This window comes from Carica papaya, chromosome 3 (genome assembly GCF_054855325.1).
Source record: "Carica papaya isolate Zhongbai chromosome 3, ASM5485532v1, whole genome shotgun sequence".
NCBI lineage: Eukaryota > Viridiplantae > Streptophyta > Magnoliopsida > Brassicales > Caricaceae > Carica > Carica papaya.
The window spans coordinates 2,987,731-3,014,059 of NC_142311.1; the positions used below are offsets into that span (position 1 = coordinate 2,987,731).

At 34.9% G+C, this 26,329-nt stretch overlaps 1 protein-coding gene across 4 annotated transcripts; it reads left to right on the forward strand.

Moving 5' to 3' along the window:
- The first annotated feature begins 930 nt into the window (after positions 1-930).
- CLC-D (chloride channel D) lies at positions 931-25,835 on the forward strand. 4 transcript variants are annotated; one of them, XM_088215115.1, is made up of 24 exons: positions 931-1,137; positions 1,258-1,532; positions 1,692-1,764; positions 2,296-2,517; positions 2,612-2,658; positions 2,746-2,844; positions 4,060-4,134; positions 10,208-10,296; positions 10,459-10,599; positions 10,694-10,764; positions 10,868-10,947; positions 11,057-11,200; positions 12,049-12,108; positions 12,201-12,275; positions 13,499-13,650; positions 22,624-22,759; positions 22,838-22,969; positions 23,496-23,573; positions 23,656-23,711; positions 23,805-23,891; positions 23,972-24,128; positions 24,313-24,414; positions 24,496-24,542; positions 25,478-25,835. In XM_088215115.1, the coding sequence occupies exons 2-24, from the start codon at positions 1,353-1,355 to the stop codon at positions 25,554-25,556; spliced, it is 2,382 nt and encodes a 793-aa protein (XP_088071241.1). In that variant the 5' UTR covers positions 931-1,137; positions 1,258-1,352; the 3' UTR covers positions 25,557-25,835. The 4 variants fall into 4 exon arrangements, with proteins under 4 accessions (XP_088071241.1, XP_088071239.1, XP_088071242.1 ...); XM_088215113.1 differs by having other exon boundaries at positions 1,266-1,532; XM_088215116.1 differs by having other exon boundaries at positions 932-1,137; positions 1,266-1,532; positions 24,496-24,537.
- Positions 25,836-26,329: the final 494 nt, after the last annotated feature.

Below are 26,329 nucleotides of genomic sequence, written 5' to 3' on the forward strand. Positions count from 1 at the left end.
TAAAAGCACGAAGAAGCTCTAAGAGAAGAAGAGTAAACTCAGGTATAATATGCTTGAAAATGAACCTAAATCATGGGAAGAAGAAGAGACATAACATACTTGTTATGATGGAATGGAAGACGAAGTCTGAGAAAGGTGGTTGTTGCTGTTGCAATTTCTCAAACCCTTGTTTTTTAGAAGAAGAAGAAGAAACATCGGGTTTCAAAGAAGAAAAAGGGTAAATGAGTACAAATGTAAACAAGAAAAAAGATTAAGGGTATAAATGGAAATAAAATTATCCAAACAACATTAAACTACTGATCGGTGATTTGAAAAAATAAAAAAAATTATAATTTTTGAATCATGCGACAACCGTAAAAAAAATATATCATGTGTTTGAAAAATGTAAACAAACAAAATAAAATCATGAAAAAACTATACCATATATTAATATACCATCATTCAAATAATATCTAAAAATTATATAAATTAAGGTATTTAATTGTGTTACAATATATTCCCAAATACATGAGTGTGGAAAAATGAACCAAGAAAATAAATAAAAATGATTAAATACAAGAAATTTTATGGCATATATGATAAGTATAAAATTACTAAATTAAAACTAATAATGTGATAATTATCTTATTAACAAACTACAAGTACTAAAAACTGCTAAAAAATTAAATTATATGTAGTCATTTTTGGAAACTCCAAATTACAAAATATCAAACGATAAATTGCTCATTGAATAATTACAGTTGGACGTCGTTGATATTTCTTAGTTGGTGAAAAATATGATAGACTGCTAATATATATTAAAATAATAAAATCACTTAAAATTTCCATCCTTCGATCGTTATTGTTATTATTACTCTTACGTATTTTAATAGTTCCCAGGTAAAATTTTCCAACTACAACGTTCTGGAAAGTCGCCAGCTAGAATGCAGGGGATAAAAACTCATATTTGTAAGTTCAGCTTGGAGGTGGACGCAATTAGATTCAGGGTCAATATTAACGGGAAAGCCCAAAGAAGAAGACGCCTCCACCGAGCGCGTGCAAAACGAAACAAAAAGTAGAAATAGCAGGAGGAGAACAGTCACCCATTTTTCTTTACCACAGTTCGCTGCTCTCATTTTCTCTCTTCCCCTTCCAATGGTAACAATCTTCAATTTTCTGATTTTTGTTTATGTTGCTTAATCTTTCGTTGAAATCTCTGAGTTCTTTTTTTTTTTTTTAATAAAATGAAATTGTTTTTATCTCGAATGCTGCACGGAGTTGCGTAGGTGAAGGGAATCTGGGAGATTGGACCTTGGTTTTGTCTTTGAATTTAGGGTTTTAGCATCTGATTTACTCAGATAGTGATATCAATCATGTTATCCAATCATCTACGAAACGGAGTTGAGACGGCGAGGCTCGCATGGTCTCGGGTTCCCGAATCGGAGGACTGCGAGCTCGATGGAATCAGTCTATTGAGCTCAAGACGCGATGGTGCCGGTGTTGAGAGTCTGGATTATGAAGTTATAGAGAATCATGCCTACAGAGAAGAGCAGGTTTTCCCCTCTCCATCGCACAATTTATAGAGATTTGTCCGCTTTGGCATTTAATTATTTTATTTTAAATTCAGTGAAAAGTACACTAAAAAAATTAAGTCAAAAGTTGCTGAAACTGCAAATTGGTTTTAATTTGACTCTTTTTTTTTATATATATAGGCTCAAAGAGGGAGGCTATATGTTGGATATTATGTGATAGTAAAATGGTTCTTCGCTTTGCTAATAGGAATTGGTAAGTTGTAATAGTTGTTTTCTTTCATTTTTTCTTGAACTTGATTTTGGAAGTTCAAGATTATGCACCCTGTTCAGTTATATCTTATTACCGTGCATTTATATAGCAGGAGAATAATCTGAATGAAATATGTCTTTTAGAAATAGTGGAAAATTTTCTTTCTTAGTAAACGCTGTGAATTTTTACTTGTTTACGAAGTTATAGAAGTGTCATTTGATGGAAATAACTGCATAGTACAAGTCCTATTGTATTATTTGTTTAACTGTAATTTTTGAGTGTTGTAATTATTTGTTGTAAGATTAATTCCTGAGTGTTGATTATTCAGATACTTGAATACTATGTTCTTGGAGAGGAATTCCTGCTCATTTCAATTATATTTTTGTGCATTTGCAGCAGGAGATAATTTGGATTAGATGTCATTTAAAAGTGGTGGCAATATTATGTTTTTGGCGAGAAATTATATAATGCATAAAAATTTAATGATCTTTGCAAATTTAGATAATGTTTTCACTATATTTTCAATTTTTTCAGGTACTGGATTGGCCGCCGTTTTCATCAATATTTCCGTTGAGAACTTTGCTGGCTGGAAATTTTCATTGACTTTTGCAATAGTACAAAAATCATATTTTGCGGGTTTTATAATATACGTACTGATCAACCTGGCCTTAGTCTTTTCTTCTGTATATATTGTTACCCAATTTGCTCCAGCAGCAGCAGGATCTGGTATTCCTGAAATAAAGGGTTATTTGAATGGTAGTGAACTTCTTGATCTGCTTCTGATTTTACTCTTTAAGGAGTTTCTAGTGGGTATCTTCTCTGTCTGTATTAAATCTCATCAAATGTGCAGGAGTTGATATCCCTGGTATCCTTCTTTTCAGAACCTTGATTGGAAAGGTGAGATGGCATTTCAATGAATGCTTTTGTGTTTGGTGATGTTACATGACATATATACTTGGATGGTATCCATTTTGTAATATGCAGATATTTGGAAGCATTGGTTCTGTTGGAGGTGGTTTAGCTTTAGGCAAAGAAGGACCTCTTGTTCACACTGGTGCTTGTATTGCATCTTTGCTTGGGCAGGTAAGCAATTGTTTGGGTTTAGTGGTGTTTAGACACTTTTCAAAGATGACTTAGCTGTAGTTTGAAATAGATTTTGTTTAAGAATTGATGAAAGTTTGATTTCTCTGGTACTTTTGATGCCCCTCATCTTTATATGAAAAACTGAAAAAAGAAAAGGAAAAGATGATGTGTGAAGAAATTGAATTTCCTCTTGGTGTAATCTGAAAGAACTTCAGGAGCATTTTTTGGCATCTGGTCATATATCACCAATTCTATGGTGCCCAATGGTGTAGAGCATCTGGTCTATGGTGTACGGTCTCCTAAGATTAATTGGGTGATTGCAGGGTCATTGAGGGATGAACTTTAGGCATGGGCGGGCTTATATAAAAAAAAACTTATCTTCATCTGATTCTTTTTTCTATTTTTTGGGTTGTTTGGAAAGAGAGGAATGCTAGAGCATTTGAAGGAATTAAGGGAAAGTTTGTTAATATTAGGGATTGATGGATTCATGTTTTTGGTTCACTAGTGTTGGGTTATGACTTCAATAGGCTGGATGATTTTGGGAATGTCATTGATTTATTAATTGACACGTAGATATCTTGTATACCGGGTGGTACCCCCTTGGTACTGTTATTTATGTCGACAACATACATTTTTTATATTAAAAAAAAAATCTTATCACCAAGTATATTTCTTCACTTGATAGGACAGTTGAATTTATTTGTGTTTAAGGGATCATGAGAACCAGGGAAACAATACCTATCTTCTAGCTTAAAATTCTTTAGCCGGACAAAAAGGGCGGGGAGGGGGTTTTGGAGGAAGGTCGTGAATATTTTTCCAGTTTCTATGATCATGATTTTTGTCAATCATTCAGCAGGATTGCATTGACCTCTACTTTAGAATCTTTATATTATTCTAGGTATTTTGTAAATATATTGAATCTAGATTTGTTGGGTTACTTCCTCTTAATTATGGAATTGTTTTCTTCAATGATGGGAATTTGTGCTGCCATGAGGCAATTTGGACATGTATGTTCTGATGTGAAGCTAGATTCTTTTTTTTTTTTGAAATAAAATGTGAAGCTAGATTCTTATAAGTGGTTTTTCAGTCACTAACAGTTTTCAAGCCAAAACACCTTTTATTACAAATCCTGTTATTCTGCTTCCAATAATACAAGTTTTACCATCTTAGTGTGTGTTGTACAATCTAATTTTTTTTTTCATCTTCCTAATACAGGGTGGATCCACAAAATATCATTTAAGTTCCAGGTGGCTTCAACTTTTTAAGAGTGACAGGGATCGCCGTGATCTTGTGAGTAGCTAAGGCCTTCTAGAGTTATATTCCAAAATCTTATACTTCCATAGAGTAGGATGTAATATCTTAAAATTTATGCTTTTGTCGTTAAGAGCATCTTTCTTCTGTACTTGTAACTTCTCTAATTGGTAGTATGACAATATTCTCCTAATTGCTACGATTAAGCAATAGTCTCCTAATTGGTTTTATAAACTTGTATTAGACAATAATAGAAATCTGTCATGCCATATGTTTTTAAGAATAGTCATAATATCTGATGACTCTTTTGTGCTCCTGTTTAATTTTTCTGTCTTGATAATGAGAAATAAGTATTTTGCTTTTACCAAGTATTGTACTTCTTCACTATAAATTCATCCCGGTGTTAGTAACTTCAGTTGATGCTACGGGGTCAAGTAGTTGTTTGAAAGAGAGATATTTTGTTGTTAAAAGGATAAATTGAAATATATTGGAGAAATACATATATTAATAGAGATGCCTATGAATAAGAATGGGAAAACTAAAAATAAAATCCAACTAAATAGGGAATTAATTACAATAAAACTTACCTCGATAAAATATTAACTATTTGATAAAATAATATAAGGAAAGCAACCTACTATTCTCTAATGGACTATAGGAAATATTCCTATTCTTCATCAATTGTTAAGGAAAGAGACTCAAATAATTAGCAATATTCTCTAACAGAAAGAAACAAAATCAAGAAAGAAAATAGAAAAGGGAAGTCTTTGCTCGTTTTTAGTATAGTGCAACTGAGCTACTCCTTTGCATGACAGGTAAAGGGAAACCTAAAAAATCATGTGTCTTTTTTTTTTTCCTTGGAAATAAAAAAGTATGGTATTTATCATTAATACACAAGCACCAAAGAGGTGCCAACCCACGTACAAATTATTTATATCTCAATTAAGATATCAATAAGACTTCTAAAATCCTCCATAGAATAAAGAGGATGATTTATAACCAAAAAGCTCAGGGTCTGAAACCATCTATGTCCAATCCTATCAAAATCATATTCTATCCTTTCAAAAGCTCTCTTGTTTCTTTCTTCCCGCACCACCCAAAATATAACAAGAAATGAGGTCCACATGTTTCTTCCCACCATCATCTTTTCGCAGCAATTGGTCTTAATTAATTTATTTTTTTATGGCCCTAGAGAGTTTTGTAGGGGTAGAATCCCTACCCTCTTGGGAAAGACTCGCCTATGTGAGTTAATCATGTGTCTAGCTTATGTGAGCTTTTGTGTTGCAAAAAGACTCGCCTACGTTAACTCAAAGATTAAAGTTTGGAGTTCCATTTTTTTATGACAACAGGGTTATAGAGAGGAAGGAGTTTTTTAGGGTGATTGAGAAGTTGAACAAGAAAGAGGTTGAGGTGGGTTTTATTAGAGGAGAAAAAAAAAGCAACTAACCAAGTTGGACCTAGCTAATTGGTTGTTAGTGGATGAGGTGGTAGTGGAGGTAGAGATTTAAATTGCTATGATTTAGGGTGACCACAAGATTCTTTCATTGGATGGAGTTAATTTTTGAAACAAGTTTATGTCCAATTTGATTATGGATGAGATGGATTAAGATGCTAAGTTAGATGTGGAGGAGGATGAGGAGGACTTAGAGGAGATTGTACGATAAAATAGCTGCACAAGAGCTTATACAAGAGATGTGGGACAGACTCCAATTCATGTTTGCAGATAACAATGTACAGATGAGTCAGGAAACAGAGACGTAGGAAGAGTTTCAAATGAGTGAAGAGCCTACAACAGATGGCAATTCATCTAAAGGCCATACACCTAAAGAAGCCACTGACTGCTTTCCACATACTGATGATGACTCTCTAAAGGCTCCTTGTAATACCCATCCTCTTCTCAATTCTTTTAACGTACCTATACTTCATATAGTGCAGGGACAGGTTTATTAGTCAAAAGCAACCTTTTACTCCTCAAAACGAACAAGGTCAGGGTTATCAAACATCGCAGTGGAGCAAGGTAATGCCAGAAAGAATGATGGGCATTAGCCAATTTTGATAAACTTTGATCGGGATAAGATGGATTTTAGGTCAGTGGGTAACACGGGGAAAGTGGTGAGAGTGATTGTCTCTTTGTGGACATATGTTCATAGGAAAAAACATGTATTAGAGGGTCTTAGGAACAATTCTAGGATGGTTGAGGGGAGATGGGAAAAAGAGGGGATTGTTGGGTACACTATGAAATAGTGAATTGGAATGTTAATGGTATGGGTAATGCGATGAAATGAAAGCAAATCAAGGAAGCCGTGTTAAGAATAAGCTTCAGACGTTTTCATGCTACAAGAAACAAAAAAGGAAGAAGTTTATCATATCCTAATTCGGAATATTTGGGAAAATAGATTCAAAGATTGTTTGTTCCTCGTTTCTCTAATGGCCTGTGGTGGAATTTTGGTTATCTTGGATATTAGGTGGCTACCAGAGTATTTAATATTGAGGGAGTGTATTCATAGTCAATACTTCTTAATATAAACTGCAAAGGTTATTGGTAGATCACAAATCTATATGGCCCCACTAGGTATGGACGTAAGTCACATGTTTGGAGGAATTATCTTATCTATCTGGTCTGTGTAACCCTTTTTGGTGTCTCGTAGGGGATATTAATGCATACAGGTGGCCTCGGGAGAAATTAGGAGGGAGAAGGATGCCTACTTCGATGCAGAACTTTAATGACTTTTATAGAGGATTCTGGGCTTCAAGATATCCAATTGGACAATGCTCAATTTACTTTGTCTGTTAACAGAAATGCTGTAATCTCTTCCTGCCTGGATGCATTCCTGATTTCTACTCATTGTGACGATAGTTTCCTGCATCTGGTGCGGGAATTTTTCCCACACCGGTGTAAGGGGATTTCCTTATTGTGCTTGAATCCCAGCAGATCAGATGGGGTCCTACTTTGTTTCATTTTGAGAATATGTGAACACAACATCCGGATTTTAATAGGATAGTAAGAGAGGAGTGACACAACAAGGAATGGGAAGGTTAGGAAGGATACAAATGCATGCAGAGACTAAAACACCTGTAGGATAAACTGAAAATCTGGAATAAGGAAGTCTTCAGAAATGAGAGACTATGAAAGACAGGACTTCAAAATGAGATAGAGATTTAGATAGAATGGGAGTAGAGAGTACTATCTCACAGATTAAGAAGGAGCGCCTATCAAAGTTAAAAAGTGAGACGCTGTAATCTGACTTGGACAATTCCTGATTTACTTGGTCTGTTAACAGAAATGCTGTAATCTCTTGCTGCCTGGATGCATTCCTGATTTCTACTCATTGTGTGGATAGTTTCCTGCATCTGGTGCAGGAAGTTTTCCCAAGCCTTGTGTAAGGGGATTTCCTTATTGTGCTTGGATTCCAGTGGATCAGATGGGGTCCTACTCTGTTTCATTTTGAGAATATGTGAACACAACATCCGAATTTCAATAGGATAGTAAGAGAGGAGTGGCACAGCAAGGAATGGGAAGGTTAGGAAGGATACAAATGCATGCAGAGACTAAAACACCTCTAGGATAAACTGAAAATCTGGAATAAGGAAGTCTTCAGAAATGTGAGACTATGAAAAGCAGAACTTCAAAATGAGATAGAGATTTAGATAGAATGGAAGTAGAGAGTACTATCTCACAGATTAAGACGGAGCGCCTATCAAAGTTAAAAAGTGAGAGGCCGGAGGTCTTGGTGTTAGATGAGAGACGTTGGCATCAGAAATTGAAGATTAAGTGGGTCAAGGATGGGGAGGCCAACACTCGACTATACCATAAAGTTATTAACGGCTGAAGAAGGAAAAATGCAATAAAAGAACTTGAGCTTGATAACCGGGAAGTTGAAAGAAGAAGGGATGTAGTAGGGAGGGAGCTTATTCAATATTACAGGAACTTATGTAAAGGAAGAAGAAGACCAAAGGCTGTTCCTAGAAGTAGTTGATTGGGTACCCATTATGAGTGACAAAAAGGAATGGATAAAATGTCTGAGGAAGAGGAAATATGGAGGGCTGTTTGGGCTTTAGGTATCAACACGGCTTCTGGATTCGATGGATTCAAAAATAGACAAATCTTTAAAGATTGCTGGCAAATCATCAAGAGAGATATATGTTAAGTGTTTTGGGGAATTCTGTCTTAATGGGAGTATATGTATGAGTATGAATTCACCTTTCCTTACTTTATTACTCAAAAAAAGAGTATTCTTGTCCAAAGGGGGCAGATTAACACTGGTAAGGAGTAAATTGCAAAATCTACCTATTTACTGTTTATCATTATCAACAATCCCTATGAGATTGGCAAAAAGACTACAGACAATTCAATGCAGATTTTTGCAGGTTACGATGAAGAAAGGAGAAAATATTACTTGGTGAGATGAGAGGAGGTCAAAAGACCAATGACCTCGGGAGGGTTGGGGTTGGGATCCTTTGTTAAATTGTATCAGGCTCTACTTGGGGAATGGTTATGGAGGTCTTTGTGGGAAGATGATAGGATGTGAAGAAGAGTGATTGATGTGAAATGGGGAACTCGGGATGGGGAGGGTCAATAGAGAGTATGCTAGACCATATGGGCTGGGGATGTGGAGGAAAATAAGTAGAGGAAGACAGACTTTTCAGGAGTGTATCCGGTGAAATGTTGGGAGGGGAAATAACACTTTGTTTTGGAGAGATGAGTGGGTTGAAGGGGGAAAGCTTAGTATTCAATTTCCCTAGATCTTTACCATTGCCCGGAGGAAAAACATCACTGTTGAAGAAGTGTACAGAGATGGGGAGAGAAACAGGGAATGGAACATCAGTGTTATCAGAAACCTCAATGATTGGGAAATTGAAGAATATGAGAATCTGTGTAGACTGTTGGCTACTGTTTCTATAAATGAGAACATGGATCAACCTTTGTGGAAATTAAAGAAGAAAGGGAATTTCTCGGTCAAATCTTATTATAGATACCTAGTTAAACACAATAGAGATTTATCTAAAAAAAAAGTTAAACACAATAGAGATGAGGATGTCAACTGATGTTGAGGGTGAATGTCTCTGCCTAGAGTAGTTTTTTTTTTTGCTTGGGAAGTGGGTAGAGAATGTATATTTACCATTGATAAACTTATAAAGAGGGGTAAAATTCTAGTGAATGGATGTTTTATGTGTAAAAGGGAGCGGAGTCCTTTAACCATCTCTTATGGTGTCCGGTGGTATACAATTTATGGACAATGGTTTATGGTTTTTTGGTTTTTTGGGTTGTTTGTAAGGAAATAGACCAAAAGGCTTATGAGGGAATTGAAGGAGAGATTGTCAAGATTACGGATAAGTAGCTATACTATATGGGTTCATTGTGGTTAGATCATGATGTTAATAGGGTGGGGGATTTTGGGAATTTTATTGATATACCAACAAACTTGTAAATATTTTTGAACATGGGTGACATCCCCTTGGTGCCGTTGTGTTAATTATATGTTATACTTTTTATTTTATTTTTAGAAAAAGTTCTTTGCTGACCATACTGCTTTTTAATAGAAAAGTATAGTATATTCAATAGTACCAAGAGGGTGCAAGCTCGTATAAAAAAATTATTTATAAATGTGCATTTAGTGCTCTTTTAAAATAAAAAAAAAGAATGTGATACCAAAGAATCATATCTCCAAACTGACAAATTTTCAAAATCCTAATGCAAAGCTGATTCTTCTTAACTTTGATCACGATAATCCACCAATGGACTAAACTTTATGTTTAATCTCAGTGCATATCCCTGGGCACTTCTGGTGTAGATATTATTAAATTATATTTTTGTGGAACTGTATCCTATTTTTGTTGGCTACTTATATTTTGGAATACTTTTATAATAGAAAATTTAGATATAGATTGTCAAACAAGAAATTAGATGATGAGAGAAAAAAAGGTCTTATCCTTATGATTCTTCTGTTTTCCAATTAATGTAATATTTTTTCCCATTGTGAAGTGCAAAATTTTATCATTACTCCTCTCTCTTTCTCTCTCTCTTGGAGAAGTACTCTATTTTTCTCTCTTAATTAAAGCACAGAAATAACATTCTGTTTTTGTCCTCTTTTTCCCCTAATGGTTTGAAAAGGTAACCTGTGGATGTGCAGCTGGAGTTGCTGCTGCTTTTAGAGCTCCAGTTGGCGGGGTATTATTTGCACTGGAGGAGGTCACGTCTTGGTAAGGAAGTCTATACTTTTCTTCCTCATGTTAATTCTCTTGTGCATGCCTATGAAACCTTTTGTACATTTCTGCATTATAGTTATCCATTCAGTCCTATCAAATAGTGTACAAAAAAAATTTTGCTGCATAGATTGATTTCATTTGCGCATATTCTTGAAGGTGGAGAAGTCAGCTTATGTGGCGTGTCTTTTTCACTTCTGCAATTGTCGCTGTTGTGGTGCGTACTGCCATGGGATGGTGCAAGAGTGGGAACTGCGGACATTTTGGGGCAGGTGGCTTCATAATATGGGATGTATCAGAGTTAAGATCTAAACTTGCCAGATCTCCTATTTACTAATCCATGGTTTTATTTCTCTTCTGGTGTTTAACCGTTTCCTTCTCCCCTTCCATTTAGCGGTCAAGAGGACTACTCTTTTGGGGAATTACTGCCCATGGCAGTTATTGGAGTCATTGGAGGTCTCCTTGGTAGGTTACTGGTGCTTTTTTTTGTTCATTTTATTCATTTACTCGCTTATCAGTTTTCTTTGTTCGCTATTTTTTCTCATACTTTGTCTCCCTTTTTTCCCAGGAGCTTTGTTTAACCAGCTTACCCTCTATATTACTTATTGGCGTCAAAATTATTTACACAAGAAAGGGAATCGAGTTAAGGTATTGATCGTTCTTATCAAAATACATTCCTGATGCATGTTTATGTTTTCTTGTTACATATCTTTTGTTTGATCTGTTATGTCAGCATTCCTGTCTTAATCCTTTATAGATTATTGAAGCATGCCTCATCTCCATCATAACCTCGATTATTTCCTTTGGACTACCTCTCCTAAGAAAATGCAGCCCATGCCCTGAATCAGATCCTGATTTTGAATGTCCACGGCATCCAGGAGTGGATGGAAATTATGTGAATGTAAGATATGGCTTTCAGAGTTGCTTTCCTTTTGGATTGTTTTATGTGGCAATTGTTTTCTTTTACATGCTTTCCCTGCAACATAGTTTTGATATTTTGAACTCTATTTGGTAACCTGAGCTGCAGCATGGCTTTGATATTTTAAACTCTATTTGATAGCCTTTTAGTTCCGTAGATAACTAGTTTGCTGGTATATACTATAACAAAATTGTTTGTGCTTTTGAGGGAAAAGAAATTGACTTTAACACTATCAAGGATTACTGGTTCCACTATTTTGACTCTACTGTTTTAGGGCACAATCTTGATTTTACTGATGATTTTGATCTCATTGTAGGTATGCTAACTGATTTGTAAATTTTGTACGTGGACGGTGCCCCCTTGGCACCTATATCAATATATCTCATACTTTTATTTCAAAAGAATAAAATAAAAAAATTCTATAACAAAATGATTATCCTATAATAGTTCAACTCGAGGTTGGACTTCCTCTGTCTCGTGGTTTTAAATAGAAGATTACAGGAGTTAAACTTGCTGGTGCATGAAGATTGTCCCAAAATCCTAAGAAATTATTCAATTATCTCTCAGTTAATGCGGTACTATGTTTTCATCCCTTTCCTATGTGATGTTCCCGACTCTTAACTGTATTTATCTTAATAATATATTATCCTTTGTTCCTCAAATTTGTAATAGCTGAAGTAATTGAAGATATATATGTGTATATATTTTTTGTCACTCATCTTTTCTTGAGTGGTCCTGTCTTTTCCTTACTATGTGTTCTCTATACGCATACATGAATATTCTGTTTGATGCTTTGTGGCATACTTATTGCTTTCTATTGCCATAAATAGTTTTACTGCAGTAAGCAGAAGGAATACAATGATCTTGCTACTATCTTCTTCAATACTCAGGTGTGTTAGATTCAGGAGATAGTATTTGCTTTTCTTTTACTTGCTAGTTTTCAATGGTAATTTGAGTTTTTATTTACTTTAATTTGTTTCAGGATGATGCCATAAGAAATTTATTCAGTGCTAAAACAATTCACGAGTTCAGTGCCCAAAGTCTGTTGACCTTTTTGGTAATGCGTTCTTTTACTCAAGTTCCTATTTGCCAATTTTGTTGGATGTTCTGACTTGTTAATCTTTGTGATTTCTTGTAACAATACCAGCTCAGCATATTATGGACAAGAGAAGAGCTATTTCTGTTCATTGTCAAACTTTAGTTGACTCTTAAGTTTTGCTTCTAGGACCGAACTTTGTTATAATTTTGTTTAGCTATCGTTCGTGTCATATGCTTAAATAAAGTTGCTTTGAAGCCTTTTCTTTTCCATTTTTTTTCTTTTGGTTGTTTCAAAATCTCATAAAGGATTGTCACAAAAAAAAAAAATCTCATAAAGGGATGTGGCTGGCATTTGAAATAGCTAAATTACATGAGGAAAAAACTATTTCAAGTCCATGGTTGTCAGTTTTGCAGATATTTTTTGACTTCTTGCTTTATTTCAAAAAAAGAAATATTTTAACTTCTTGCTACGTGATATTGGGTTCTGATTATGCTGAGTAAAAGATTGGCTGAAGAACTAAGATGTGAATGAATTTTTTAAATGGTCCCAAATACCAATATTGTGCCCTCCAATTTCAGTAATAGATCAATATTTTCTGATTCTGGATTAAATTGTTTAAGGTGCACTTTTCATAATTTAACTTATATTGTTTCTTCTGTCCTTGGATTGATTTCCTTTATAAGTTAATTGCTCTAATACTAACCTCAATAGAAAGCGTTTATGACTTAGAATTGGGTTAAGATATTAATTTGCTGATGGAGTTCAGTATCTTGTTTGAGCTATATTGTTGAAAAGGAAAATGGGGTTCCTCCTCCTCCCAACTTTGTTATGAGCAGGTTGAATGAAGCTCTTCTGTGCTATTTAAAATCTTCAAAATCCTGTTAAATTTTGGATAATCTGGTAGGTAATTATCAATGAATGAACTGTAAAGTGGGCATAGTTCAGTTTGTTGTTTTGATCTAATACCCTCTGAATTGCCACTTTTTGCTGCCTCGTGATATGTTTATGAATTATCTCTTTTACATTTATCCTTTATTTTTATTTCTCTTCTTTTTTCATCTAATATTTTTCTCTAAATTTTACTGGGTCTTTCCCGAGAAGTTTGTTGCGAAGTGGAAATTTCATCTTCTTTTAATGATATTTTGCTCAGTGGTTGAGAAATGTCAAATAATTCAGTCTGTCTCTTTATTGCTCCCTCTAATCTTTGTTTTAATTTTGAACTCCTTTTTAATGTTCAACAGGTCATGTTCTATACTTTAGCAGTGGTTACATTTGGTACTGCTGTTCCTGCTGGTCAGTTTGTTCCTGGAATAATGATAGGATCAACTTACGGTCGTCTTGTAGGCTTGTTTGTCGTGAAGTTTTACAGGAAGCCCAACATTGAGGAAGGAACGTGAGTCTCTTTTCTGTTTTTGATTAAGTTTGTTGCTGGATACATATGCTTTTGATTAAGTTTGTTAATGGATCTAGATATTTAATTTACTGTCTTACTCTCCTTATGCATACGATTCATGCTAACTCTTATTTTACCCATGTTGGAAAATACTTCTCTTAGTTTTTTAAACTTCTTATGGCGCTTGAACATGGTTTAATCAATCCTTTATATACTCTATCACAGTTTTTTGGTGATTGGTGGCTTTATCACTATTTTTTTATTTTTTAAAGCTTCTGATGGAAATTAGGTGGTTAAGTCTTGCTGGATTAATTTCCAAGCTACTGTAATTGAAGGTTAAAATAAAAAAATAAAACTACGGAATTAGTCAAGGAAGAGTATTTCCCCTTGTGAAATTTAATTTCAGCATTATCTAAAAATACTGCTGGATTTTATCTGATAACCAGTTGATGATCAGCTAACCAATGTCTGCATTATATTTTATTTTTATTTTTGTCTTCTTTTGAAAATTATGTGAAAAATACCTTATAATCTGTGTTGTCTTGAACTAGGATGATTACTAAAGAAAAAGTGGGATTTCTACTCAAAACAAATAGTAAGATCTCTTTTTTATGGTATCTTTAAAGAACTCAATTTCTCCGATAATAGTCATTGTAAAATTTGTTGGGAAGTGTAGTTGTGCAAGTGAGTAGGGTAAAAGGTATATTAGTAATATATTTCTTTTTAATCTTTATAATTAATTGGATTTCCTTATATGATTGCTATGGACTTGTATGTATAGAGTCCCAATACTCAATAAAAGTACACAACTCATTCTTCTACATGGTATTAGAGTCTTAGGTTTAAAAAATCCTAGAACCCTGTACAAATCATATTCAGCCTCTGTTGCTGAAATAAGAAAACCATAAAGAGGTCAGGTTAGCCTTCATAGCTGGCCACCTTAGTCCAGCCACAGCCACCACAGCAGCTGCCCACCAATAGCAGCTAAACCACAGCAGCTGCCCACCAGCAGCAGCTAAACCGACCTTCATCACTGCCAGCCACCACAAATAGAGCTGTAAATTGTGACTCCTCCTGCCATTCCAGACTCACCTGCCACCCTGCTGTGCTGATTCCAGCCGCCAATTGGATGCAAGCGACCTCCCTCTTCAACTGTGCGTGCCAACCTCACATAACAGCTGCTTCCAGCAGCTCCCCTGCTCCAGCAGCCTCCCTACTCCAGTGGCTTCCTTGCTCTGCAGCCTCCCTGCTCAGCCGTATGTCCCAGACAGCTGGCTATGCCTCTGCCCAGCCCCGGCACCAATGCTCAGTCACTAATCCTAACCACGTGTAGGTCGCCTACCCATCTACTGTTTACAGATGCTGGAGGTTGCATTTCAATCTACTGGCAAAACTTCTCACTGGGAAGCTCAGCACAAAATAGTAGTGAATTTTAGCCCATCCAGGCTGCCTACCACTTCAATTGTAAAGATTATTTGAGTTGGTTACATGAGGGATGAGGAGGATTCAATGACCATGGTTTGACTCTGGAACTTCATGGCACCAGAGATTAGTGAACTAGTTATGTGCCTGCCTATAGCAAAGGATATTTAGGATTCAATTCGAGAGATGTATTTTAAGGGAAAAGATGCAGCCCATACATATGTATGATTTATCCATCAAGACTTGTACAACTAAACAGGACAACAAGACAGTTATAGAGTGTTCCAATATTCTAAAAGGCTTATGGTATGGTATTACTATTGAGATTGGTAAACTTGATTAATGTTATAGTATTACTATTGAGAGTAATAAAGATGCAGCATCCTTGAAAAGGTTCGTTAGGATATGGGTACCAATTTATGACAGGGCTTAATAAAAATATGATCAGGTGAGAATTGAGATCCTAGGGAAGGAAGAGATACCTTCCTTGAATGAGGTGATCTCCTTAATCAATATAGAGGAAAATAAAAGAGGAAGTATGCTTGAATCCCACTGATGGCTCCATAATGATAACAAAGGTTCCAAACCACAACAACTTAGGAAGAAATCAAATCATAGTGAAATATCAGCTATGAGTGGAGAGAGCAGGGAGAATCTTGTGTACATTCTACAAAAAACCAAGGCAGGTGAGAGAAAAATATTGAAAGCTTCATGGAAAGTCAACCGCCTCCAGCGAGGATTGAGGATACAAGGAAAATCAGGGGTTGACATATATAGCCCAAGAGGAGAAGAATGCCGATACCTGTGATTTCAAGGAAAATTGACGATTGCGGACCCGAATTGAATTACTTGAAAAATCTGAAGGCACAGGTCTTGTAGCATTTCAGACATAATTCCTATTTACCATGATTTAAATGCCTTAGATAAATTTTTTGCATTGTCGTGGATTGTGGACTCAGGAACTACCAACCACACGACCAACTCTAAATTATTTAATACATATACTCCATGTCTCAGCAATAAGAAAATTGCCACTACTAATGGTTCACTAACTATAGAAACAAGAATTGTAACCATAAATCTTAATCCCCACTTCACTCTTCGAAATGTTCTCCATGTACCCTTAAACTGTGTATAAATGTTATATCAGTAAACAAATTATATCATGACCTTAATTTCAAAGTAATTTTTCCTCCATTTTTATGAATTTTAGTGATTAGAATCTAGGGAAGATGATTGGATGTGTTAGAGTTCGGGACTATTATATTTCCTGGATACACCTGATCTACCCAATACTGTTCTTTCTATTAACATATAAGATAAACTGTAGTTGTTTATCTCAAAAAAGAAATATTAGATAAACTATGGTTGTACCACAAGAGGCTAGAATAACTTTCTTTTTACTACCCTTAAGGTCATGTTTCCCTTATTTTCTAATTGCAAAATTGAAAGGTTACAGTATAATGTATGTGAACTGACAAAGCACTGGCTTGTAACCTTTACTCCTAGTAATAAAAGAAGCGATTTTCCTTTTCAGTTAATTCATAGTGATGTTTAGATTCTTCAAATGGTCTTAACATCTCTAGAGTGCAGTGGTTTGTTTCTTTTTTTGATGATTGTACTCAGGTTAGTTGACTTTTCCTATTAAAATCTAAAGCTGAGCTTAGTTTCATCATTTCCTAGTTTTATGTATGATTAAACACGATTTATGGTCACATTTAGATGTCTTAAAACTAATAATGCTAGAGATTACTTTAATCAGATCTTGACCTCATTTCAAAAAGAATGAATTAACCATGAGTTTTTATGTGTCTATGCTCCACAACAAAATGGAGTTGCAAAACTGAAAAATAGCCACTTGCTTACTACCACATTTGCCGCCTTGTTTCAATACCATGTAGCTAAACAACATTGAGAGGAAGTTGTGTTAACTGCCACATCTTATCAACCGATTGCCATCTGGAATCTAGACTTCTAAAGTCCGATGGGAGTTCTAGCCACATTCTTTCTGGAGGTACGAGTCACCAATAACTTTATTTCTCGTTTCATTAGGTGTATTACCTATGTTCACATGCATCAGTCACAAAGAGGAAACTCGACCCTAGAGCCATCAAGTATGTCTTTTTGGGATGTTCGTCTGCTCAAAAATGATATAAGTGTTATTATCCATCCAAAAAAATTTTTATGCATCCGCTAATGTGATCTTTGTTGAGACCAAGTCTTTCTTTGACCAACCTTATCTTGAGTAAGAGACTATATTGGAAGATAAGAGAGATTTGGGAGACTCATTTTTTAACATTCCTCCCCTGCCTATTAACACTTTGCCTATACTATGAGCTTAGCAACTGAACAGAAGATCATAATTCACAAAATGAGCTTGAATCTCAACCCATACAAGACCCATGCTTTACTCAGGTGTATTTAAAAAGGAAAAACTCTAATTCTGGTCCAAAGCAGGTTCAAGAACTCGAGTTGAGCGTTGGAAGTGAGGTAAACTCTAAGAATCACTGTTGTTTTGATATTGATATACCTATTGCACTTAGAAAAGGGACTAGATAATGCACAAAGCATCCACTCTATCAAATCTACAACTTTATGTCTTTTGAAAACTATTCTCATGTTCGTGAAAGTTTTTCATAATCTTGAAAGCAGTATCCATTCCACAAAACATAATGTGAGACTTTAACCAGTGAGTAATGGAAAAATATTATGAATGTTAAAATATAGGCACATTAAAAAAAATCAGACTTGGGAAGTGGTGAATCTACTCAAAAGGAAAAGATCGGTAGGCTGCAGATGAGTGTTTTCGTTTTTGAAATATAAAGTATAAAAATATCAGTAGCCAATGGGAGTTCACTATCAAATATAAGTTTAATGGAACTATCGAGGTATATAAGACAAGGTTGATGACCAAAAGATATATCTAGACGTATTGGATTGATTATCAAGAGAACTTTGCACCCGTTGCACAGATGATTATGGTACATATTTTACTATCCTTAGCTTCTAACTTGAATTGGCAGTTATAGTTGTTTCATGTGAAGAATGTCTTTTTGTATGGAAATTGGAAGAGGAAATTTATATGAGAATTTCCCTTAGATTCACCAAAGAAGAAAAAAGAATAAGATATACAAACTGAAAATAAAAAACACTTTATGGACTTAAACAATCCTTTAGGCATGGTGTTGGATATTTGCTAGGGTGATCCTAGCAATGAGTTACAAATAGAGTCAAAGAGATTATGTCTTATTTATCAAACACTCGGAGGCAAAGGGAGTCATAACCCTACTGGTGTATGTAGATGATATAATTGTTACAAAAAATGATGAAGGAGAAAGATGGCTCTCAAGCAATGCTTGGCTAAAGAATTTGAGATTAAAGAGTTGGGAAGATTAAAATACTTCTTCTTTATAGAAATGGCTTACTCTAAGTTCTGAATATTTATATCTCAATAAAATATATTCCTAGATCTCTTGAAAGAAACTTGTAAGTTGGTATACAAGCATGCCAATAGACCAATTGATTCCATTCTCAAACTGGGACTAGTAGAGGAAAACCTCGAGCTGGAGAAGGAATTGTATTAAAGGCTAGTGGAAAAATTAATGTACTTGTCATATGCAAGGGCAAACATCTTATGTGTAGAGAATGTAGTGAGTTAGTTCATGCACAAGCGCAGAGAAGTGCATTTGCGGGGTGTCTATAGGATACTCCACTATTTGAAAAGTACTCTAGGAAAAAGAACTATAAAACATATACATATGCTAATTATGCAGATTCATTTGTGATATCCCTAATACTAATTATAACATGAGGGTGCCGGATATCAATGCAGAATGAGTGCATTAAATAAAATACATGCAGGAGAAATTTTTGCATTACAAAATCATTTACAAAATATTAGAGTTCCCAATTACATATATAATTGAGACCAAAAGTGGCGATAAAATACAAAATAATAAAATAAAAAAGAGGGCTATTTCTATCATTATATAAATGGATTCATCGGAGTACGGAATAGGACATGCATTCGTCAACAATCATGGATCCACGAGATCTAGGCAAGCTTCAAGGGGTAACTCGGAGAACTCATCATAAACATTCTCTTCGACGTCATCTGGGAGGGCCTAGTATAAAAAGGGTGAGTTCTATGAAACTCAGTAAGGTATACAATATTAAATTTGATATAATTAAGAAATTTTATAAAATCTAAAGTATTTAAGAAAAATACTTTTCTGCTTACCATTTTTTAACGATTCATTGATGTAAGAAAACATTTAATATTAAGATCATCAAATAACATATAGATAATTCATCAAGTGAAAAAATCAAACAAATCAAACATAACTTTTATTAAGTCTTTTACTATATTTCGCGCGAAACCCGTTACGACTTCTTATCTACTGGTTAGTACGAACTCCCAACTATTACTGTGGTGACACTAACGACAATTTACAGTTTGCCTAACCACAATAGATTTGCGGCTTGCTACACCATAGCTAATTTGCGGCTCGGCACACCATAGCTAATTTGCAACTCGCCACACCATATCACGATTTATGATTACGGCCGTGCTTCGTCACAGTGGTCTTAGGATATCCTACACACTTTCGCGTCATCATCAATAGGGAGTGGTCATCTCACGTCTTTGTAGACAGGGTGAGGACAACAGAAGCAGATAAAATAGTCTAACGGATTAATTTATGTTTCATGTATCCATTCATGTTTTCCATGTCATATCAACAATTTCATGTAATCTTTTCTCATTTCAATTGCATTTCAACTTCGTTCATGAAATAACAAATTAAGCTTTTTACACGATGCATGTATAATTAAAAAATTGTCATAATTAATAACTCATAACACATTAAAAATTATGCTACATTCATGCAATAAAATCAACATTTATTTTTTTATTTATCGAAAAATGCATTTTAGAATGTGTAAGAAAATACTGAATTCTTTACCGATACCGACAACTCTTTGTAATCTAGTCCCTCTTTCTCTTCAAATTTTCCTTCTCTCTCTAACTTTCTCTCTCTAAATTTCAGTCTTTAAGGGTGAAAATAGGTGAGGAAGAGTGGAGGAGGGCTTTATTTATAAGGGAAGAGAATCGTCGGATTTTCGAAAAATGTCGCGAATTCGTGAGTAGAAAGAAAATGATGACATCATCAGTGTCAATCGGTCAAGGGGAGGCACGGCTCCCAAGCGGTGGCGGCAGGGGTGCGGAGCTCGAGGTGGCACAGTGCAGGGCTAGATGGTCCACACGTGGTCCAAGTTTGCTGTGTGCCTGATGCGACAGCACTGCACGTGGGATCCACGTGCCTGACTTGCGTGTCTGCGCGCGGTACGGCACCCGGGCTGATGGGACGTGTGCCTTTGCGTGCACGCGCAGCTGGCCTGGCGCGTGTGCGCAGGTGCACGACGTGTGGGGCATTCTCACGCGAGCATGTGGGCAGGCCCGCGCAGGCTGGGGTTTTTTCTCACAACAAAATTTTTCCAAATTTTCTTTTCTCTTCTCTTTTGATTTGAAACCTTCAAAAATTTTTAAAACAAAACAACAATAAATAACTCAATGATAATAAAATAAATTTTGATAAATTAAAGAAAAACTATAGAAATTCAAAATAACATAAAATGAAAAAAAATATTACATCATAAAAGTTTAATGTCCAAGAGCCCAAATAAAATAGAGTTTTAATAGTACATGAAGCACAAAGGTGCAGGGTGTCACACTTTAGTTCACAAAAGGTCTACATCGGGATGTTGTACCTTTTTTGGAGGAAATCTAGTAACTTGGAGAAGTAAGAAGTAGAATTTTGTATCCTAATCCAACGTTGGGTCAAAGTTTAGGGCTATGGACCTTGAGATATGTGAGTTACTATAGTTAAAGATAATTTGGAAGACTTGAAGATTCAGTAGGATGGATCTATGAGATTCTGTTGTGATAATAAATCAATAATTAGTATTGCTCAGAACCCTGTGCAATATGACAGGAGAAAGTGTTAAAGTTGATCGGCACTTTATCAAAGAGAAGCTAGATAGCAGATTGATATGCACATTTTACATGCCTACTATTTTGTAACTTGCAGATGTATTGAACAAGAGATTGAGTAATCATGAGTTTCAGATTATTATTGGCAAGTTAGGAATGGATAATATCTATTCGCTAGCTTGAGGGTGAGTGTTGGAAAGTGTACTTGTGTAAATGAGTTGGGTAAAAAATATATTAGTAATATATCAATTCTTTGCGATCTTTGTAATTAACTCGGTTTCCTTATATGATTGTTAGGGATTTGTATAAATAAAATTCCAAGACTTAGTAAAGTACACAACTCATTCTTCCAGAAAAGTATCAGATAGTCAACAATGTAATATTTTGAAATGAAAAAATTTGCCTCTTAGCATAAAGACTAATCTTACTGATGCGGGCTTTTTTAATCCCCTCTTGCTCATTATTTCCTTGCAAATATGCACTTGCTGTCTACCAAGTGCCAGTTCTCCTGCTACATCCTCTTTAGTTCTCTCCCCCTCCTAATGAGAGTTTATAGGACTGGTATGGTTACCATAGATCAAATTTTAGTGGTATCAGCACATGTAGCTATCTAATATAATCATTACAATGGTTGATAAGAGAATTTGATTTGTGATTGTGTGATGTGACGCTCTTCATAGATTCACCAGTTCCATCTACACATGAATTCCTTCATAACATCCTGGATATGCTGGTCAAAGCCTTAGACACTATCATCAAGAAGCTGAATACCATGTGTGATATATATTTTTTTTTTGGGGAAGCCTAAGCAAGGTCCGCATTGTTTAATTTATTAAGCTCTCCTGTTTGTTTTGCTGTTAATGAACTAGTTATGCTTTTGAATTTGTCAATGCCATTTCGAGTTACAAATTCTTCTTGTGAGTCTAGGTGGCTTCAGGTGCAAGACCATTCTTGGCAATTAACAAATTGAAATGAATTGGCAATTAACAAATTGAAATGAATTTTCAGAGTGTGTGGGAGAGAGAGGAGGATGGGAGCAGGAGAGAGCGATGGTTGCGTGAAGGCCAATGGGTGTGTTTGGCATGAAAGAAAGAGGAACAAAATTTAAAAAGAGAAAAAAAGCTTGAGCAGCAAGTGAAATTTTAATTTAGGGGCATCTTTTTAAGTTTAAAATATGTTAACATGTATCGAACATGTGAAATACTTTTTATGCTGACTATTACCAGAATTCATTGATGGTCCAAATTTGAGACAAGAAGTTGGTAGGTGTAAAAAGATAATCATAAATAGAGGTCTGACTTTGTGACACCACAAATTTAGCGCATTTTTGCCTAATTTTCCCCCCTTTGTTTCTCCTTTTTTTTAGTTTTTTTTTTTAATGAATTTAATGATGGTTCATGTTGTTGCTTTACATGCTTTCATATTGGACTCTATGCTATTAGTGGGCTGTTCACTGCTGCTATATCTTTCCATATAGTTATAATATTTCCTTCAGCAATATTGTGCCGTACTTTAATTCCATTGCTGATATTTTGTTGTAAATTTTGATCGAATTCTAGATATGCACTGCTTGGAGCTGCTTCTTTTCTCGGAGGGTCAATGCGGATGACAGTGTCTCTATGTGTCATTATGGTTGAAATCACAAATAACTTGAAACTTTTACCTCTTATTATGCTTGTTCTTCTTATATCAAAGGTATAATATAAACAGCATTACTTGTTCTCCTATTATTTATTATTCTTTTAGAAGTACTCAATTCCTTTCCAACCATAGGCTGTTGGTGATGCTTTTAATGAGGGTCTGTATGAAGTGCAAGCACAACTTAGGGCCATTCCATTGCTAGAATCAAGACCTAAATATCAGATGCGGAAAATGACTGCAAAAGAAGCATGTGGAACTCAGAAGGTGACTCTCTTTTGTCTTTTGTCTGTTTTACGGGGCTTTTAAATCATGGAAAATAGATGATGATCCATGTCCTTATGGTGTCAAAAGCAGCCATAAAGAATTACAATGATCAAAATTGTGGTCCTCTAAATTGAGAACTTGAGGAGTGGACACTTTCTGGTATATATGGGAAATAAGCAACATATTCTGTTCTATTTTAGTAGTCACCTTTTCTTCTTTGGATGTCCCAAACTATTTTAGTAATTTGGAAGTCGAACTATGCTTCGTTTGCTTTCTTATTCCAAGTTGGTTATAAATGGAACTCTTGGAAAAATCATATGTATTTACTTAAATTGGCCTTTCAAAGATGAAATAGCGAGATGGAATAGAGTAGTTCTATAGGCTTGCCTGTTCAAATGTAAATTGATATGTCACATGACAATGCCCTCCTGTATTAAGTGATTCTCGTCTCCCCTTATTGCTTGCAAAAATTCATAGATTGTTCTATTTGTATGTAACCTAACTGGTTTATTTTTCACCTTTGAAGGTTATTTCTCTCCCTCGTGTCGTCAAGGTTGCAGATGTAATTTCCATTTTACAGAGCAACAAGCACAATGGTTTTCCTGTAAGCTGAACTCTCCATGTTTGATTGCATTGTATAATCTTAGTGAATTCTGTATGCATCTTTGATATTGTGGCTCATATAGGTAATTGATCAAGTGAGGAATGGAGAAACAATTGTCATTGGGTTAGTGCTTCGCAGGTAAAGAATATTGAGTTTATACACATTCTGCATCTGTGATGGAAGTAACTTTTGGCTGAGGAATCTAACTTCTCTATTTGTTTTATAATGCAGTCATTTGCTTGTACTTCTTCAGTCCAAAGTAGATTTCCAGCATAGTCCTTTGCCTTGTGATCCTAGACCTGGATCCAGAGTAATGAGGTGAACATAAAATCTTATTTGTAATACCTGTCAGTTCTATAGTTACTTATTCCTCCTGGGTGAATCGGGTTTAATGGCAGGCACAATTTTGGTGAATTTGTGAAACCTGTTTCCAGTAAAGGAATATCCTTAGATGATATACATCTAAGCACAGATGATTTAGAAATGTATATGGATCTTGCTCCTTTTTTGAATCCCTCTCCATATGTTGTTCCTGAAGATATGTCATTGACGAAGGTAAGTACTTTTATTTGATTACCATCTTTCTCTATTGTACCTCTTTATTTTCTCTCTATTTTTTTCCTGAAAATAAAAGTATAATATATTTATTTCAAAAAGAAAATATAATATATTCAGAAGCTCTTGTACGTCTTTATTTTCTCTTATCTGATAATATTATTTAATCTTACCAATGGTGTAGGTATACAACCTTTTCCGCCAACTAGGATTGCGGCATTTATTTGTTGTTCCTCGTGCTTCTCGTGTTGTTGGTGTTATTACCAGAAAGGATTTGCTGATTGAGGTATTGATCACATTAGCTTCGTGTTTACTTTTGACAAACACTGAATTGGAATATTATTTGGATTTAATGATTTTATTTCAGGATAATGAGGATTCAACTACAATGGAACTCCAATCAACTAGTGTAAGGTCTCTCTGCTGCTTCACTTGGATTCCTGATGCACATGTGCTTCTCTCATCTGAGTTTGATATATGTTGCCTTTATCTTTTTTCTTGTTGACATTTTTAATTTTTTTTCATACCTTGTTTGGTAAAAGTTTGGAAGAGGGGAGACCAGAGAAGTGTGGATGAAAAACATAATGGAAAACAAAACTTTTTTTCTGTCTGTCTGAACGAGATGGTAGGGAAGGAGGAAAATTTAGGATACCCTTTTCTATAGAAAAACAATGAAAAATCTGGAAATTTTTGTTTACTTCCTCCTCATTTGGGTTTTTAACATGGATTTTCACTTTCTCCTGGCAAATGATGGGTAAATCAAGAGTTCCAAGGAGAAAAGAGAAGTTTTTTTTCTTTTTTTTTTTTTCGAAATAACAGGAGAAAAAGGAAGTACATCAAACAATTAGGATGGGCTTCATGGTCTATGTTTTTGTTTAGATTATTTAGTTGGTTAAGATATAGGATTATTTGGATTACCTCCAATTTGATGGTTCTGTAGAGATCTTTTTCCTCGTGGTGAGCCGAGCAGTGTTTACATTGTAAGGATATAGTATTTTCTTTTCAATTTTCCTTTCCGTTACTGCCATATCTGCATGTTTATATGTTGATGGAGCTCGACCCCCATCTATGGATTTAATGCATATCAAAGGGCTTTTTTCTTTACATTTATGTTACCAGTTGATGTTTTCATGTGTGATGGAACCTGAATCAGAATTGTTCAAACTTGGATGTAGCTCCTTCAGCTCCTAAGAAAATGCTCTCTAATTTTTTTAAAACTTTTTTATTTTCATGAGACACTGATTTCATTATGTATACCATCGAAGTTTAAACAGTTTTTTACAATGTTTACTTGATTGCTTTGTTATTCATTTGTAATCTTTTTGATCCCTTAAATTTTCTGATGGCAGTGGTTCACACTGCAATAGAGGAATGTTCTCGAGGAATTCAGATGCAGAGCGGCCTCTTCTAAATGGTTTTCTGGGCTAGAAGATCATTAACGTATTAATGCATTTATCTGATATTCCTTGAAGATCAATTCCTTATCACATAATCTATTCTTTGTGCAGAGAATAATATTCTTTTTTGTTTATCACCATAAAATCATCATAGGCTACGGAGGCTTCATTAACTGCTAACCCCTTAGAATGCGGGGTTGTCATGAACCACACATAGAATTTTGTATTATATCAAATCTTCAGATGAATTAGTGTCAACAGTTTGGAATTAATGGAGCTTTTAATTTTATAACAGAATAATTATGGTTAAGGTATTTATTATATATGTTCCAGAAGTTTGGTTCAAAAGAGTAGGTTGCAATTGAATGTTGTTTTTTGACGTGTTTCAGTCATTTGAGAGAAGGTTTATGTGTTTTGTGTACATGTATATATATGTACATATATATATACATATATATACATGTACTGTATCCGGGCAGCTAATTATATGGACATTATAAATATGGACACATTTATTTGTGGGTGGGAGATTGGGCTTAAAAATACTCGATTCAAGTGAAAGAATGAAATTATATTAAAAAAAAAGGAGTTGGAATTCAAATGCTAAGAAGAAAATGAGCTAAATATATACGAAACCTAACATTTGCAGAGATGAGCGCTTCTAGTAATCGATTTTGTTTTGTTTAATGTACTAGAACATGTATGTAGTATGTCATACAAACAAAAACAAACATAACATGCTTTGTCATTTATCAAAATAAGTGATACTTAAATTTTAATTACACAAAAAAAAAAAAATTTATT